Source organism: Heterocephalus glaber, unplaced genomic scaffold (assembly GCF_053883595.1).
Source record: "Heterocephalus glaber isolate CG9 unplaced genomic scaffold, H.glaber_assembly_v1.0 deba00001498, whole genome shotgun sequence".
Lineage (NCBI taxonomy): Eukaryota > Metazoa > Chordata > Mammalia > Rodentia > Bathyergidae > Heterocephalus > Heterocephalus glaber.
This window is the reverse complement of record NW_028258321.1, coordinates 7,113,201-7,130,424: the sequence shown is the minus strand read 5'-3', so window position 1 is coordinate 7,130,424 and position 17,224 is coordinate 7,113,201. Positions and strand designations below refer to the sequence as shown.

The 17,224-nt window shown below is 58.1% G+C and overlaps 1 protein-coding gene and 3 long non-coding RNA genes across 11 annotated transcripts; 2 read left to right on the top strand and 2 right to left on the bottom strand.

The window, feature by feature from the left end:
• On the top strand, positions 1–8,545 carry Sfxn3 (sideroflexin 3). Of its 8 annotated transcripts, none has more exons than XM_004866341.3 (12): positions 1–230; positions 801–977; positions 2,089–2,252; positions 3,064–3,148; positions 3,461–3,559; positions 3,858–3,933; positions 4,079–4,164; positions 4,837–4,964; positions 5,105–5,154; positions 6,152–6,201; positions 6,784–6,831; positions 7,057–8,545. In XM_004866341.3, the coding sequence occupies exons 3-12, from the start codon at positions 2,111–2,113 to the stop codon at positions 7,151–7,153; spliced, it is 861 nt and encodes a 286-aa protein (XP_004866398.1). In that variant the 5' UTR covers positions 1–230; positions 801–977; positions 2,089–2,110; the 3' UTR covers positions 7,154–8,545. The 8 variants fall into 8 exon arrangements, with proteins under 8 accessions (XP_004866398.1, XP_004866396.1, XP_087041961.1 ...); XM_004866337.3 differs by having other exon boundaries at positions 100–230; positions 2,978–3,148; XM_004866339.3 differs by lacking the exon at positions 801–977 and having other exon boundaries at positions 25–230; positions 2,978–3,148.
• Positions 3,420–4,841, bottom strand: LOC147825503 (uncharacterized). Its single transcript, XR_015440687.1, has 2 exons — positions 4,655–4,841; positions 3,420–3,695 (listed from the first exon to the last, which is right to left on the bottom strand). It is a non-coding gene; the product is annotated as an uncharacterized LOC147825503 (long non-coding RNA).
• Positions 8,546–13,659: 5,114 nt separating the features above from the next.
• On the bottom strand, positions 13,660–14,670 carry LOC147825502 (uncharacterized). The gene is made up of 2 exons (XR_015440686.1): positions 14,517–14,670; positions 13,660–14,083 (listed from the first exon to the last, which is right to left on the bottom strand). It is a non-coding gene; the product is annotated as an uncharacterized LOC147825502 (long non-coding RNA).
• Positions 14,671–15,422: 752 nt separating this feature from the next.
• On the top strand, positions 15,423–16,641 carry LOC110346018 (uncharacterized). The gene is made up of 2 exons (XR_015440688.1): positions 15,423–15,952; positions 16,212–16,641. It is a non-coding gene; the product is annotated as an uncharacterized LOC110346018 (long non-coding RNA).
• The last annotated feature ends 583 nt before the right edge of the window (positions 16,642–17,224 follow it).

Here is a 17,224-nt window from a genome sequence, read left to right as displayed (position 1 = left end):
ACTCCCCCCAGCGCCTCCTGGGGGCGTCGGGACCTACGCGTCCCCTGGCCAGGCAGCCGGCTCTGCCAGCCCCGGGTCGGACCCCCGCGCCTGCCTGCTCCGGCCACGCCCGCTGCCCGGGCTCGCCGAGTCGCCACGCTCCGTGGGGGGTGCCATCGGGGAGGAGCGGGCCTGAGCCCGCGGGACCGAGCGTGTGCGGGCGTGCGCCGCCTGGCCGAGGCTGTCAGCAGGTAGGTGTCTCCCCGGCCACCCAGTTCTGGAGAGGTGAAACGTGGGGGCGCGGTCCCGGGGGCACCGTGTGCGTGTGCGCGCCCGCCTGTGTGCGACCCTCCCGATGTCTCTGAGCAGAGTTGTGCGAGGCTCCCGCCCTCCAGTCACGGGCTTGGGCTGTCTGGTGCAGCGTTGAGGGCTCAGAACACACCAAGCCGGGGGACGCAACGCAGCAGAGGACTGCGCGGAGGGGCCGGGGAGGGGGCAGGGAGAGGCTGGGGCGCGGCCGTGAAGGGGTCGCTGCCAAGGGGCTGCGCCTGGAGCTAGGGGGCCCGGGGCTGGAGCCTGGAAGGCCCAGGCGGCAGACGCCGTTGCCGAGGCGTCACCCCGCAGACGGCCGTAACCCTAGCCCTCGGCCGCCCACCTGCGCGCCGCGGCCGGACCCTGCTGGAGGCAGGGCGCCTCTAGAGGCCGGCCCGGGCACCGCAGGCGACGCGGCCGCGGCCGACGCCAGTCCAAGCCTCCCCTCCGCCTCCCTGGCGGGGGAGGGAGGGGACCAGAGTTGATCCCCGATGTGACTGGCTCTGCAGGCCGTAGGACCTGGTCCCGAACTGGGCCCGTACTCCAGTGACGCCCTCCGCCCGGGACCTGCCGAGCTCAGACCCCAGCGCCCCGCCCGCCCAGCTGCTGAGCGTCACGTGACGTCCCCAGGAGGCGGAGGGGCGGGCCGCGGCCCGAGAGCCGAGTGCGAGAGCGGGACGGGACGCGTGAGTGGAGCGCCGCTGGCGGGGCGGGCAGGGTGCGGGACAGAGGGTGCCGCCGGAGAAGCGGCCTGCCTTGGGGCGTCTCCCTCTCCGTCCCCGAGGCTCAGTACCCCGGGCTCCGTGGAGGTCCACCCACGGGGGAGGTTGGCTGCGGGAGGAGGGTGGGGCGCGGCTGCCTGTGGAGCGACAGACGTGGTGTGCGTGCGTGCGTGCGTGTGTGTCTGTGTGTGTAACGGTCTTTGCGGCCGGTGTGTACAGGGTGTGGGATGTTTGGCAGGGCTGTGCCGTCTTTGTGCGTGGGTCTGTGAGTGTTTTTCTGCTTGTGAGGAGGAAGTGAGGTGAAGGAATTAGTCATTCTGCAGGATTTTGCGTAGCACGGCCAGATGGCTGCTCGGGCCTTCCTCTCTGCTGGGTGGAGGGAGCGTCACTGATCCCGCCTCGTTTTGGAGGGAGGTGGCACAGAAAGAGGTTGGTGGGTGTCTCTGCCAGCCCCGCCCCGCCGGGGGACAGGCAGAGCTGGGGTCTTAGTGTGGTTGCTGGAGGGGTCTGGAAAGGGGCGGTGTGGCTGGCGCGGTGGAATGGGCTGACGTCCCCTGCTCAGCTCTGGGGCAGAGCAGCCATGGGCGGTGGGAGCCCTTGCGCTACCCCAGTCAGGGCTGGAGTGTGGGACGCTTTTGCCAAACAGCCTGCAGGGTTTGCATCTAGGTCTCAGGGCAGCTGTGGGCTGCACCTGACGTGGGAATGGGTGTGTGGTCATATATGTCTTTGGCATACAGAGCTCATGAGTAGCTGCGCGGGATTAGTTGTTGCTCATCCATGCATCAATCGCACACAGTTAAATCCCCTCATGAAAGTGCACCAGGCCAGAGCACAGGGAGATAGATGTTTTCCTGACTGGTCTTTTCCCTGCCCTCCTCCAGTGGCTGTAGGTCCCTGGCAAGGACATTGCCTAGGAAATGACTCCTCCACCCTGCTCACCTATCTGCAGTCACCTTGGGCTCCTGAAGGGACTGGTGATAAGCTCGGCAGCCAGGGCAGGGCCATCAAGCTTCCCACTCGTGAAGCCTTTGGTCTCCAGCCTTGAAGCCCTCTGGCCCCTGTCTCTGTCTTGCAGAAAATGGGTAAATTGTCCTTGGATGTCAACATTCAGGAACCTCGCTGGGACCAAAGCACTTTCCTGGGCAGAGCCCGGCACTTCTTCACTGTTACTGATCCCCGAAACCTGCTGCTGTCTGGGGCGCAGCTGGAAGCTGCCCGGAACATTGTGCAGAACTACAGGTGAGCCTGCCCACCTGACCCTGGACCCCATGGTCTCATTCCTTGCGATAATCTAGAGCATTTTGCACCTGCTTCCCCAGGCTTGAGAGTGGCCCTGCCCCTGTCCCACAGCCCCCTCCCTCTTTGGTCCTGCTGGCTACATCGCAGACAACTATGCCAAGGGCTTTAACCCAAAGAATGTATGGTGTTTGGGTTGAGGAGATGGCACTGATATTTATGGGTGGGGTGGGGGCTGCCCTGTGCACAAGCCCTCCACTAGGATCTTTCCCATTATTGGTCCACTTTCTGCAAGAGTGGAGAAAGTCAGTGCTCAAGGAAGTAGGAGGGTGCTCCTCTTGTCATCAGGAGGAAGCCTTTGATGGCTCTAGTCGGTTTTGGGGGGGTTTTGGTACCAGAGTTTGAACTCAGGACCTTTTGCTTATGAGGCAGGCGCGCTGCCACTGAGCTACATCCCTGGCCCCACCCTGCATCCCCAGTTGTTTTTGACCCACTGGAAACTACCATCACCTGTGACCCAGTAGAAAATCTGTGGCTAGAGGGGAAATGGAAATAGAACTGCCCTAACTCTGGCTCTCCCCTTTAGTGATGTCCCCTGGAGACAAGGACTCCTTTATTCTGAGGGTGGGGCCAGAGCCCCTGGTCTTCTGCTCAGTTCCCTGTGAGGCAGACAGAGCTTGGGAATCTGGCCCTGGAACAGCCTGGCAGTGCCTTGTCCACTTCTGCAGGGCGGGTGTGGTGACCCCAGGACTCACAGAGGACCAGCTATGGCGGGCCAAGCACGTGTATGACTCTGCCTTCCATCCGGACACAGGAGAGAAGGTGGTCCTCATTGGCCGTATGTCTGCCCAGGTGCCCATGAACATGACCATCACGGGCTGCATGCTCACCTTCTACAGGTGAGTCTTCCTCCCTGCCTGCTGGGGCGTGCTGTGAGCTAGAACCGGCCTTGGTGACTGTATGCTTCCTCACCGGGCCGGTCTGGATAAATGGTGTTGGGTGGGAGCTTGTGCTAGCCCCTCTCCGTTTTCAGAACTCAGCCTGAGAAAGTGAGTATAGGGGAAAGCAGGGGTGAGCAGAGCAGTTCTAGGGTCAGCGACTGGGTTCCTCCTGATGGTTTGGTAGCACCCTTTGGGATTTCATATAGAGGCTCAAGGATGGGGGCCACTGTAGAGGGGCAAGGAGTAAGTGCTGAACCTTTATTCCCTCAGGAAGACCCCAACTGTGGTGTTCTGGCAGTGGGTGAATCAGTCCTTCAATGCCGTCGTTAACTATTCCAACCGCAGCGGCGATGCTCCCGTCTCCACTCGGTGAGATTCTGCCCCGGGAAGAGCTGCAGCACTCCTCCAGACCGAGCTCTCTGGCTGCTCCCGGTGCCTGGGGCTCAGCTCTCCTTGCGGCCTGTGGGCCTCCTCTCTGCCTGAGGTCCTTTGGGGACCCACTGCCCTTCAAAAGGAAGGAGTAAGGCAGCTAATGAGTTTATGTGGGAGCTGCGGAGGGCTTTCTGTGCCTTAGGTGCTTTCCCATGCCTCCAGCCCTGCCTGTCCCTGAAGAGCCACATGCTGGGCTCCTCATCTCTCCCTTGTGACCTGGTTCTTCTACCCACAGGCAGCTGGGCACTGCCTATGTGAGTGCCACCACAGGGGCTGTAGCCACAGCTCTGGGACTCAAATCCCTCACCCAGGTAAAGTCCCCCACTGTCCCCATCCATCCTTTATGCAGTACTTCCCATTATCCTCCCGTCCTGGCCTGTGGCTCCCTATATTTCTCCTAGAGCCCCTCCATTCCCCATGGCCCTCAGGGCCACTGAACAGCACCTTTCCCCCCAGCACCTGCCCTCCTTGGTTGGCAGATTTGTGCCCTTTGCAGCCGTGGCTGCAGCCAATTGCATCAACATCCCCCTGATGAGGCAGAGGTGAGTGGCCCTGGTTCCTGGCCCGGGCAGCCCCAGTGTGCATGTTCCATGCCTGGAAGCCATGTCCACCGGCTCTTTGTGGGGACAGTGCTCCCCTGCCCTGGCTGTGAGCTGCTGAGCCGTCTTAGGCTGAGCCCGCGTTCTGGAACAACCCTGTCCCGGCGTGTGCAGAGTCCCCCAGGGCACCGAGGGATGGAAGGAGGGACAGTCCAGGGTCAAACAGGGTACAGTTTGATGAGGACTTGTGACGGACGTGTGTCCCAGCAGCAGCAAGATCAGGGCGTGCCAGAGACTTGGGTTGGAAGGAGGGGCGTATATGACAGGACAGAAGTGACTAACGCAAGCTAAAAGGTACTTAAACTGTCATCGAGACCAGGCACAGCCTTGGCAGTGCCTGCACCCGGGTAGGGGTTGTAAAGCCCCACGCTCCTCTCTAATGCCTGTACTTCCAGTCTTCTGGGGAAGCTGCAGGGAAAACGGAGCGGCTTACTCGGGGCAGTCATGCTGGTCATGGCTCGGGGTGGCTGCATCTGTCCGGCTGAGTCCCTACGCCTGGGACGCGGAGGTGGGAGAACCAGCCTCTGGGCCTGAAGGACTGGGGAGGCACTGCCTGCTCCGGGGGCATTTGGGGCATTTGAGGCTGCAGTCTGACCCCAGCCCTTCTCTTCCTAGGGAGCTGCAGGTGGGCATCCCGGTGACTGATGAGGCGGGGCAGAGGCTGGGCCACTCGGTCACCGCCGCCCGGCAGGGGCTCTTCCAGGTGGTGATATCGAGGATCGGGATGGCGATCCCTGCCATGGGTGAGGAGTGGCTGGTGGGGCACGGGAGGCTCTGGGGGGAAGCAGTACAATTCCGGGGGAGGAGAACTGAGAAGAGGCCCTTCCTCCTCTGGGGTTGCGGCTTCTCTCTGCTCATGTCTTCTGCCCTGCTCTGCCCTCAGCCATTCCCCCAGTGATCATGGACGCTCTGGAGAAGAAGGACTTCCTGAAGGTGGGTGCCTCACTTTCCCATCTGGAGGGTCCTGGGGTCAGCGAGAAGTGACAGGTCCCAAGCCCTCTCCCAGCCTGGCCGAGTCTGGAACTTCCACTCCTAGCCCTGCGCCATTCATTCAGCAAGAATGAACTGGGCTGCACAGAAGGGCACTGAGGGAGCAGGGGGAAGACTGGAGGAGGAGGGTCACAGCTTCCGGCCTGTAGGACCTGCTATCACGCTGGAGGGCTCTGACATAGCGATGAACTGCCATCGCTGAGCTTCATAGCATCGTGCTGTCACTCTGTCACCACACCACACACACGCACATGGGACAGAGAAGCTCGGGCTGTGGAGGAAGCACAGAACAGGAAAGTCATAGTTCCTGTCCTCATGCATTTTATAGTCTAGGGTAGAAACCAATGAAGAAAGAAGCAACCAATAAACGCAGCACTGTGAGTTGAGGTGTGTGCTTTGTAGAACACCAGGAGGGGACAGCAGCTTGGATAGGGTGGTCAGAGAAGGGGTCTCCGCAGTCCCAAGAGTGACAAGGGGACAGCCAGGCAAAGAGCACAGAGAAGAGCGTTCCAGGTAGAGAGCATGCAGTGTGGAGGTCCTGAGGCAGGAACAGCCTCGCACGTTTGAGAAACAGAATGGTGCTTCTTAGGGTTAGAGTGAGGAAGGCGTGTACCCGGCAGGTGGGTTTGGGAAGGGACAGACTCGTGCGGCTTGCATGGGAGGAAGAGAGTGGCACTTCAGAGGCAGCCTCCTGCAGAAAGCAACTCCTGCAGGAAGTGAGGGAAGAGAAAGAGGCAGGGAGTGCCATGGGAATCAGCTCCAATAGGTGAGAATGTGTAGGGAATGCTGGGAAGTACTGTAGGCCTGGCCGGAGGGCGCAGCTGGGCATGAGCTTGGAAGAAGGCAGAGGCCATGTGTCGTGGGGCTCAGCGGGAGGACGGGGGGATGGGCTAGAGCCGGGAGGCAGGGGACACAGCCCTTCCATGTTTGTCTCCCACAGTGCCGACCTTGGCTGGGGGCGCCCTTGCAGGTGGGGCTGGTGGGCTTCTGGTAAGTGAGTGAGGGGCTATCTGGGGGTACGGGGGTGCCTTGTCCACGGTGGATGCGGGCAGGCATCTACTGCCTTTGAGGTGATTGTATGTAATCCTTTCCTACCTTCTCCTGGTGTAAGGCGTGCGGTGTGTGTTAAGGGCTGACTGGACTGATTCCTGACCTTAAAGGTCGAGTTTATTGAAGAGTTCCAGTCTTCATCCACCAGAAAACCGTGCAAATGTCCTTTTGGTACCATCTAGGAGCTTTCTGCTCATTTAATTCCTGATTCTGCCACTTTCTGGCCGTGGGGCTCTGGATAAGGGCTTTGGAGTCTCTTTCCTCACCCAGACCCTCAGTCAAGGCTGCGTTCAATGGTTCCAAAAGGTCTCTTTGGCTTCAGGCAGTCTGCACCCCAGAGCTGGGGATGTAGCTCCGAGCATCTGCTTGGCATGCATGAGGCTCTGGCCCATCCCCAGCACCATAAAGGAAAAGAGGCAGTCTCCACTCCCAGGAGCTGCTGGCACCCCTGTGGGGTGGGGTGTGGGAGGAAACACTCTTAGGGCAAAGTTTCACAACTTTTCTAACGCTCTTCTCCCTCAGCCTGGTATTTGCCACCCCCCTGTGCTGTGCCCTGTTCCCCCAGAGGAGGTGAGTGCTGCCTGGCTTGGCAGGGAGCTCTGCACAGGGCGCCTGTCTCGGGACTAACTGACCCTTCGCCCTTTACTGTGTTCCGGGGAGGCTGGGCAGGCCCTTGGCAATCTGGGGGTGGGAGAATGCAGCAAGCCAGCCTTCTGGAAGCAGGAGGAGAGGACTCTTCAGCCTGGGAGGAGGGGATGGATCCAGGGGACATCCAGCTGTGCTCTTCTGTTGCAGCTCCATACAAGTGAGCAGGCTGGAGCCGGAGCTGAGAGCCCAGATCCATGAGCAAAACCCCAGCATGGAGGTGGTTTACTACAACAAGGGGCTTTGAGGAGGGTCAGTCCCTTCCTCACCTCCCTGCGTGGCTGCTTTAGGCCCACCTTGCTATCTCTGCTGCTTGCCCATCTGCCTGGTACTCTCCAGGGAGCTTGGTAGGTCAGTCGCTATTGAGACCAGCAATCCATTAAGCTGGACGAAGCATCCTTCCTTCTTTTTTTTTCTTTTTTTGGTACTGGGGATTGAACTCGGGTCCTTGCACTTTCGAGGCAGGCGTCGAAACCACAGAGCCAAATCCCAGCTCAGGATGAGGCACCCTTATAAGCCTTTTTCTCTCTTCTCTGGTGTCAAAGAGCAGAGTTACACAGTCCCTCGAGGCTGTGCTACCTACTACATAGGCATACACGTATGTGTTTATACAGTTGGTCCTGGCAGCTAAGAGCAGGCAGGCCACTGCTGTGGGCTGATGTCTGGCCTCCCCTCCTCAGTCTCGTTCCCAGCTACCAGCAAGCCAGGTGACAGGTGGGACGTCCTTCCCCGAACCATTCCACTGGCCACGTCACTTCCGACAGCGCCTCACCCCTTCTGGACAGGGGAGGAACCCCAGGACAGTAGTAGACCAACCTGAGCTGAGTCATTCAGGTTTCTAATAACCTAGCTTCCAAAACTGGCTGGGGACCTGGGCTGGCACAGGAAGCCTTGTTGGGACCGGGGAGGCGGGGCCTTATGCACCCTCGGCGGCTCCGCACCCCTGGAGTGGCTCCATCTCTCCTGGATGAGCAAAGGAGCCATCTCCTCGTGTCCCCCACACTGCCATGTGGGCATCTTTAGGTAGAAGTTCTTGGTCTGCCCTGACATTATGAGCACAAACAAATCCGACGAGCCCAGCTCTCTCCCGGCCAGAAAGCCACGCAGGCAGAACAAGCGTTCCCCTTCAGGAGCTGCCACCACACTCCCTGAGAGGGACGCACGTGGGAAAAGTGCTTAACCCCACAGGTCCCACGCGGGCCACTAATGATGGGATTCTGTGATCCGTGAGCCCTGCTCAGTCTCAGCTCCTTCCCTTCCTTTTCTTTGCCTTTGCTGCGTGCTGGGGACAGAACCCAGGGCTTTGCATATGCTAGGCAAGAACTGCCGATAAGCCCAGCCCTGGTCTTCCTGCTTTCCTGAGGTTTGGTCCTGCTGCCCCACCGTTATCCCTGAGAGGAGGGCCCAGGCCGAAATGGACGGGCCAAACGGAAGCTGGGATGTGGGATGGAACGGGTGCGGGAGTCCAGAGCACAGTTAGATGATCGTGACTCCAGCTCCGTGCCCTCTGGCTGAAGAGTTGAGTGGGCCAGAGCAGGGGCCTTGGGACCCTCTGAGATCGCTTTCCTGCTTCTCTAATGCACTGCCCTGAACAACAGCTTCCATGCCCCGGATAGTCAATAAACTGTGAACCTGTCTATTTATTGATCTCTACTCGATTCCACTCCCTGATGGCCAGGAGGACGCCTGCTGCCTGTGGGTCTCCCAAACACCAGGCCCCTGTCTGTGGGGAGCCTCATTCCCCAGCAGAGTGCTCTGAGCTGAGGAAATCCGTCTTGCCGCAGGCACCTTTTATTCCCTCCAAAGGAGTCCTGCCTTCACTTCCATCACCAGGGAGCTGATCACACACTGACTATTGTTCAGGCTCAGGGATATCTGGTTTCCTGCAGGCATATGGCATGGGACCTCTGGTCCCCAGGAGAGAGAGAGGGACCAGGCCAAGGACTGCCCTACTCCATCAGAGAGCAGCTTTTAGGGGACCAACCCCCTCACCCCCATCAGTCATCAATTTGCCAGGGAAACAGGCCTGCAGGAGCCCCTGACAGTTATCCCTCCCACCACCCTGGGGTGCTCTACTTCCATGCTTCCGCAGCCTCCTTTTTGTTTTTGTTTTTTTTTGGTACCCGGGATCAACTCGCGACCTTGTGCTTTCGAGGCAGGCCACGGAACTTCTGAGCCAAATCCCCGGCCCTCCTTTGTTTTTTGTTTTGTTTTTTATAAGATTCAAAGTTCATGCCTGTGTATAGCTGGCGAGAGCTGCTATTCACCAGTTTATAGATGCTTGTCTTCCCTTCCCTAAGTCTTGGCTTTGATAAACGCAAGGCGATAACACCGAGAAGAACATAATAAAATCCATTCCCCCTTTCCTGCAGGGAAGTGACCCTCATCTGTCTCTTTCAGCCCAAAGCTCTGCTAGGTGGTGAAGAGAAATGTTAGCGCTGCATGGTTCCCCGGCAGCCTAAGGGAGTCTGGGCTGGGGTCATGCACTCCTCTCAGGGTGAGCAGAAGTTTACTTACGGGGGAGTCAGCTGACATAGGACCTGGACCTGCTCGGAGCAGCCAAGTGCTGTCAGTCCCTTCCCTCCTGGTCTTCACAACCACACCTGTGAGGCAGACATGCTATGTCCATTCCTTTCCCCCCAGTACTGGGACTGAATCCAAGGAGCACTGAGCTACATCACCAGCCTTTTAAACTTTGAGCAAAGGTCTCTCTAGATTGCCCAAGCTTGCCTTGAACTTGTGACCCTCCTGCCTCAGCCTCTCAAGTAGCTGGGATTCCAGGTTGTGCCACCACACCTCAAAGTTCACGCCCATCCCTAGCAAAGAAGACACTGGCCTGGAACATTAAGAAAGCTGCCCACAGCTTTACCAGTAGGTGAGGCAGCAGGGTGTGAGCTGAAGCTTCGGACTCTGAAGCCACTCTATCCCCTCTCCATGGCCGGCTGCCTGCTATGCCTGTGGTCACCTTCCTGGTCCCTTTGACATTCCAGGGAGCCTCATCCCTGGATCCAGTTTGTCTACAGAACAGCACAACCAGTCAATCCACAGGTGTGCACAAACCCTTTTTTTTTTGGTATCAGATCAAACTCGGGACCTTTTGCTTTTGAGGCAGGCACTAGAACCACTGAGCTAAATCCCCAGCCCCACAAACCTTTTACTAAAGCCACTAAGAAATTTCCAAACCCAAGGATGCATGGCTTACATGTAAGAAAAATTCACATCCTTGACTAAATGGGATGACGCTCAGCTGACAAGCCCCAGTTCCGCCAGTTCCATCTGTCCTGCCAGTCTGACCAGTGCCTGGCACCATCGCCTGGAGCTCTGGTCAGTGCTGAAGTGTTTGCTGCAGTGAAGCTTTAGCCTTTGGGAACACCTTGAAAAGTGGCCTTGCACTTTCTTCTGAATCTATGTAAGGTGAACCCATTTGTGCAGTGAGGTGCAGGATTCTCTGTAAAACAAAACCAGATTGTTTTAAATGACCTATGTTCTGAAGATAATGCTAAGCCATGTCAGAGAAAGCTGGCAGGGCTCAGCGGGCCAGCTCCTTTCCTGTCATCTTTCCTGCAAGGGCCCAGCAACTTCTCAAATGCAGCAACAAGGCACTTCACAGGCTCTAGGGACAGACTAGGCAGGTACACTGCAAACTGCCTCCAAGTCAGCCTTTGAGTGGGGCAGCTCTTTCTCACTGGGAAGTTACTCTGTCTCTTTCCTAGTGGAGCCTGGCCTCTTCCAGGGCTCAGGCTCAGGCTTCAGGAGCCCCAGGACTGGACAGGTGCCCTGGGCCCTCCCTGCCCAGCCTTTCCCCTTTCACCTAGCCTCACTTGCTCCACAGCTCCACACTGCTCCTACGTGCACCCTAGCAGGTCTTTGGGCCAGCTTCAGCTCTGATCCCGTGTGTGTTGGGTTAATGGGGGGGGAGGGGGTGCCAGGCAGACTCTAGTCCCTACTCCTAGAGCCCTGCCTTATGGCTCAAAGCAAAGTCCCTTTTCCTCCGAATTATGCCAGTCAGCTTCGAGCCCTGCCCCAGATCGGATCAGTCACAGGCAAGCCACGCCTCCTGGGGCGCAGCCTGAGAGAAGTCCCACCCCCGCTGTGGCGCCTGTCTCTCAGAGTGTGGCTCCGCCTCCTCAGGTCCTGGGGAATGGCTTTTGAGCTACAGCCGGCCGATAGCCCCACTCACCTTCCTGGGTTTGCGTGTGGGCATCTGCTTCTGATCCCCTTCTTCGCTTACCTTGATGCTGGGCCGTGAAAGCCCCCAAATCCCCTTCTTCCTTTCTGAAATCAAAACCCAAAAGCTCCCCAGTGCTCTCTCCCCTTTCACTTCCTCCTGGAAATCCATAAGGTTTTCGAGGAATCACGGGTGCCCTGAGTTTTGCAACTGTCAACAGTTCAGGAAACTGTTCAGGTTACTGAACGCTGACCATGCCTGGCTCTGGGTAGATGTAAGCGGTTGGGTGAACAGAGTAACTACCTTCCCATGTGCAGGCACACAGCCTAGGCGCAGTGGATTCTGGGGCACCTCGCCCTCTCTCTGTGGGGTCTCAGGCTGAGCCTCCACACCTGGCTTCGTTATGTCTTTCTAGCAGTTCCGAACGCAGAGGGCAGTGTGGGGAGGAGATGTCCTATGTCATCATGACCACGCTCTCCATGTCTGCTGTTCTGTATTTCCAGCACATGCCGATGTCTATTTTGTGTGACACTTCTCCTTGGGGCTGGCCTACCCCTCTGCCTCGGCACCTTTTTAGGGCTGGCACCAGGCTGGCATCACATAAGGCTTGCTGGAAGGAAGACACCCTCACCTTAGTGTTGTCTAGTTCCTATAGTGGCCCCAGAGCTGGGTTTTGGGGCCTTGGTGCTAAGGTTTCCTGGCCAGAGTGGTGGTGTCAGATGAAACATCACTCACTCTACAATACGCCTGGAAGCGTCACTTTCTACAATTTTCAGACTTTCTGCTGAGTCTGGTTCACCCTGCTAGACTCGCACATCACTGCTAGTGATTTTCTCTTAATGCCCCATTTCTACAAGCTGGCCTGAACCACATGCTGCCAGACTGCTGACCTTCACTGTAGATAACATTCAACTTCTATTCCTTTGGCTAAATCAGGGGACCTCTGTTCAGCTGTCTCAAGCTTTCCACACCACTTAAGGAGGCTTCTTACACAAGAATGGGTAGATTTCCTAAATCTGCTGTTTCCAAATTGTGTCCCAATGCACCCCAGAATGCCGCAATGAACTCACAAGACTGCTGAAAATCACTGAAGTGCTCAACATCTGTTGGGCACTGCATGAAGTAGTTGAGTCAACATTAGATTGGTCTGCATTACACTTTTGTCTTTGCATAACTTGGCTTTTGATGGTTGCTGTGATAAAAAGCAAGAACAAAAGCCAGTGTGAAACAGGAAATGAGGGTGGTAGTGTCTGAGGTGACTCCAAGAATTCTGAAGTTATGCAGAGCCCAAGGAGTATATACATCCCATTAGTAACTGGGTTTAAGAAGAAAACTTAAAAAGAAGGAAATGAAGTAAATTTTTTGGTTTTTTGCAGTACTGAGGATTCTTTCAATTTTTTTTGTGTGTGTGTGTGTGTGGGCCTCACACAAGCTAAGCAAGGGCTCTATCTCTGAGACACAGCCACAGCCCTTAGTACTGGGGATTAAGCCTCGTCGTGTTGTACCACTGAGTGATGTCCCCAGCTCCTTTTATTTCTATTTATTTTTATTTGAGACAGGCACTTGCTATGTGGCCCAGGCTGGCCTCAAATTTCCTAGTAGCTTCCTAGTAGCTGGGACTACAAGTGTGTACTGCACCCAGCTAAATACTTCTTTTGACCTAGAATGCCATGGGGAAAAATACTGAAAAATATTCCGTGAATTTAAAAAGTTTAAGAGCCTCTGTCCTAAATGAACAAAAGAAGAAATGAAGTAACGAGAGACTCACTGGGCTGGTATTTGGATCTCAGATATGTAAGCTCACTGGCTGCCCTGCCTTTGTAGGACATTTTCTCTTACTGGATTATTTTTCTTGTTTGAGGGCGGGGGATGAACCCAGGCCTGGCTGCATGCTAGGCAAGTTCTGTACCGATGAGCTCTGGCCCCAGCCTCCCAGTGGCTTCTTTTTTTTTTAAGAGTAGGAAATATTTATTGGGAGAAAGAAAGCTTCTAAGAGAGACAGAAGGGGACCGGAAAGTGGGTTGCCCGCCCACCCCACTCTACAACGATGTTTTATACAGCAAAGCCATGTGGTGAGGCGGGTCCAAAGTGGGTCAGAACTCTAAGCCCGGTGGATTCTGAATTCCTCCTGCGAAGTTCTGAGCTTACCCAGTGGTCCAGAGCGGTTGAGGAGCCCAAGAGGGCACGGGGCAGAATGGGGATGGAAGTTTCGGAGTCAGAGCTTCATGGCGAGGACAGCTGGGCGGCCCGAAGCAAAGGTGAGGGCAGAGGCTGAGGACAGGGCACTCTGCCCACCCCGGGCCTCTGGCTGGGCTGCGTCGCGCCAGCCGCCTCCCGCTCCCGGGCAAACGAGATTCGGAGACCCGCTCGGCGCGGCGCCCCCTGGAGGCCGCACGGGTCGGTGGCCGGGAGGGGGGAGCGTCTCCCAGCCACGGTCCCCGGGCCTCGGAGGCGCCGTCCGGGCGCTAAGGCCGGATTCGCGGCCCCCGACTCATGCATTAAAGATGCGGACGCGCCGGGCCTGCGGTGCCACGAACGTGAAGAGGCCGAGGCCGGGAGAGGGGATGGGGCAGGAGAAAAATGAATTAGGTTTTATTATGTGTTTTATTATGCTGCAATTGAACAGGATTAGAGAACACAATATATCTTGATGCGGCGAGGCGGCGGGTGCCGCCCCTGACCGTCGGCTCCGGCTCTGCGGGCCGTTTTCCTCCCGCCTCCCTCCAGGCCTCTGCCTGCTCGGGATTAAAAACTCGTCTTCACGTTCGTGGCACCGCAGACCCGGCGCGTCCGCATCTTTAATGCATGAGTCGGGGGCCGCGGATCCACGCCCAGCCCTCGCCGACCGCGGGCGCCCACTCTCGCCAGCTCCCGGCACCTCCGCGGGGAATTCCGTCCGCGCGGGTCCGACCCAGCGCTCCCGCAGCACTGCGCCCCGGAGCCTGCTCGGGAGGGGCGCCCGCCTTCCCTCACCGGGACTGCCTCCGCGCTGTCCGCTCGGGGCCGCTCCTGGCGGTGATGGAGAGGCCCATTAGCCGCTTCCTCCTGCAGGGCCGACCGGGCCGCTCCCCCTGCCTCCCAATTAGGACGCGTAGCCGTCAGCCAAGATTAATAGTTGCCCGGCTGGGCAGGGAGAGGAGCCCAGAAGAGCCGGGCCAGGCGCACCACCTGCCGCCCCTTCCTTCCTGCCCCCGAGGCTCTCAGGTGAGGCCCGCGGAGGGTCGAGAGCGTCCAGGCCGCTGGCGCGAGGAAGGCGCGGCTCTCCGGGGAGGGGACCCCCCCCCCCCGCGCGCCCAGCCTTCCTGGGCTCCGGGCTAGAGAGAGCTCCGCCTACGGGGTTGAGTGGGCCGCTGGTTTCCGGATCCCTCCCGCGGTCCTCCCTCCTGCACACACTCGTGGTCCCTGCGAGTGTTTTCGGTGCACCGCGCCCACGTATCGTCACCTTCACTGGCGCGAGTACTTCCTGGAGGTTTGCCTCCCCCTTGGACGGCCGTTCCGGGCGGAGGCCGCGCGGTCTGGCTCACTTGGGCTCTGCCGCACCTTCAGGAAGCGTGTGCTGGGCGCAGGAGCGGGCGGGAGGTCTGCTCCCACGGGGCTCCGGCGCACTCGCTTCCGGTCACGCGTACAGCTCAGTACTTCTGCAGCGGCTCGACGCTTTCTCTCCCTGGAGGCGGACAGGGCAGGGCACAGAGCTGCCTCCCTCCCTCCGAAGCGCCTGCCGCCCAGCTCAGGCGCTTGCACAGCTTAGCAGTGAGGGCTCAGGAGCCTCGAGGTTCTTTTAGTCCTATTCATCAGGACCTCACGGCCTGGAGGAGCGAAGGACTTGCTTGAGGCCACACAGTCAGCCAGAAGCAAAGCCAGGATGAAAACTTGCCTCTCCAGCGCACTGCGCCTTTCCTCCACTACTCAGGCGTCTGGGGCCCGAGGAAGCCCCTCCTGACTTCCGGTCAGGATGGTCCCAGGTGTTGCTCTTCCTTTGGTGATGGTGGTGACCCAGAACCAAGCCTTCCCCTCCAGCTCTAGGGGTTTTGGGGTCAGGGATGCTCTAACCTGTGTTAACAGGAGAACATTCTTTCCATTGAGTCTCTACTCTGGCACGGCCATGATGAAGCCAAGCCGGAGTCCCAGCTACTCAGCAGGCTGAGGCAGGAGGGTAGCTTGAGCCCAGAAGTTCCAGGCCAACATAGGAAGCCCTGTCTCCTTAGACAAAACAAAACTCCAGCTCTAGTTTCTGTTCTTTACGTGTAGATCTAGGGCAGTCCTCTCTCCAGCTCTGGCGGTGTCGAACTGTCACTGGTCTCCTCCACCCTACCCCAGTAACATTAGGGCAAGACACGGACTTGGAACCATAGGTGAAGAAAGGAAGGGAACGGAGAAGAAAGCGCCAAGACAGTGGGGGCCTGAGGTCTTTACCCCGCACACCCCTGCTGTCACCTCCCTGGAACCCATTTACTGGGGGCGGAGTGGGCTGGGGGGTGGGGCAAGATCGATGCATCAGTGGATTTTGATGACCGCAGGCTTTCACCTTGCAGATAATGGGGTGAGCGGCGGTAAACTCTCCCCAACTAAGCGGCTCCCCCGGCCTTAATGAGATAATCAATACTTGTTCTCGGCTTAATTTCCATCTAATTGCTCTTTAACGACGCCGGATAATGGGCCGCCTCCTGTGAGGAGGGAGCTGGCTGGGAATCCGACCTGCCTCTGCCTCCGCCCTTCCTCCCCTAGGCGGGAGGTCTCGCCCGCGCAGGTGCGAAGCCTGCTCGCCCCGCCCGGCGCCCACCTGTCTGCGCCGCTCGTGGCCCCCGCCGGGGGGCGCCCCAGGCCTCAGCGCGGGGCCGCAGCCAGCTTCCGCCGCCGGGCGCCTCCCCCTGCTGTCCGGTGAGGAGCGCAGCGCGGTGCCCGGGGCCTTCGGGAGCGGCGAGGGTGTGCTTCTGCGCCACGCGCTTCCCCTGAGCCGTGGCGGGGCTGGGTGGTCCCCACCGGCGCTCGGGCAGGGGCAGGCCGGCCCAGGGCTCCGGGTCACAGCGCCTGCTGCTCCTCGCTCCGAGGGCCCCTGCCTCCCTGACACCCCAACCGCCCGCAGCCAGGGGGTTCCTGCCCCGGTCGCCCATCCGTCACTGTGACTCCTCGCTCGCAGGAGGAAGAGCTGGGGCGTCTCTCCAGAGCTCCGCAACCTCTGGCCTCCGGGGACCCGACCTGCCTCCACGCACTGCCTCTGCTCGGCTCTCCTCGCTCTCCTCGCCCTGCTGCGGATCACATCCGCGGCCTTGCTCGCGCTAGGCCGGTGCTCCTCCGCTGCGCCCGCGCCACGCCGCCGACTGCTCTCCGCTCCGGACAGCGGCCCGCTTTGCCTGCCCGCCTCCTCGTCTTCAGCCGTCTGGGCACACGCTGCCCTGCGAGGGTTGGCATCCCGGACCCACACGGCCTCAGGTTCGAGTCGTAGCTGTTGCGTACTGTGCAGTTGACACTGGGCAAACTTACCTGAGTTCTGAACCTCAGCTTTCTCATCGAAAAATTAAGTTTAAAAAAAACCAAATAAATAAATAAATAAATAAAAATTAAGTTACTCCTACCTTGCAAATTTTTTTAAGTCTGAAAGGAGGTAATGTTTGTAAATTGCTGGCCACAGTGTCTGGCACACTAACCATTTGGTACGACTCTTACTATTGCATGGCAGAGCTGAAGGAACCATCTCGTTCAAGGAGCATACATTGTAAGGCTACAGGGGCAGCTTTAGAGTCTTAAATGAGGGAAGAAGGCCAGGAGGGCCGTTGGTGGAGAGGACCACCCCTATCCAAAGTGGCAGCCAGTGCTAGTGCTCACCGTCAGTTGTTGGATGGAACCTGCTCCCCAGTTTTGTTTGTTATTTGTTTTCAAAACAGCCTGGCAGACTGGAGTCACATAATAGCTCTGTTTTTACCACCTCCTCCCTAGCCCAGCTGGGGGTTCTTCTCGAACCTCTCTGAATATCCTTGCCTGACAATTCTGACCCCATATCTCTGGATTTTTATGTTAAAACTTTCAATGTTTAAACATTGGCGATTAAGGAAAAACTTGAAAACCCTGTGAATTCACCATTGTTTCTGAGAAGAAACTAAAGTTCAGATGGGTCATGGCTGCTGGCAAAGCTGAGTGGGGAAGCGTAGAAAT

What these genes read in the sequence shown, in the direction of transcription:
- Sfxn3 (XM_004866339.3), top strand. Translation starts at nt 2,092, where the DNA reads ATGGGTAAATTGTCCTTGGATGTCAACATTCAGGAACCTCGCTGGGAC. An exon ending in GATGGCGATCCCTGCCATGG is followed by an intron (nt 4,965 to 5,104) that starts GTGAGGAGTGGC and finishes CTCTGCCCTCAG; the next exon opens with CCATTCCCCCAGTGATCATG. An exon ending in AGAAGAAGGACTTCCTGAAG is followed by an intron (nt 5,155 to 6,151) that starts GTGGGTGCCTCA and finishes TGTCTCCCACAG; the next exon opens with TGCCGACCTTGGCTGGGGGC.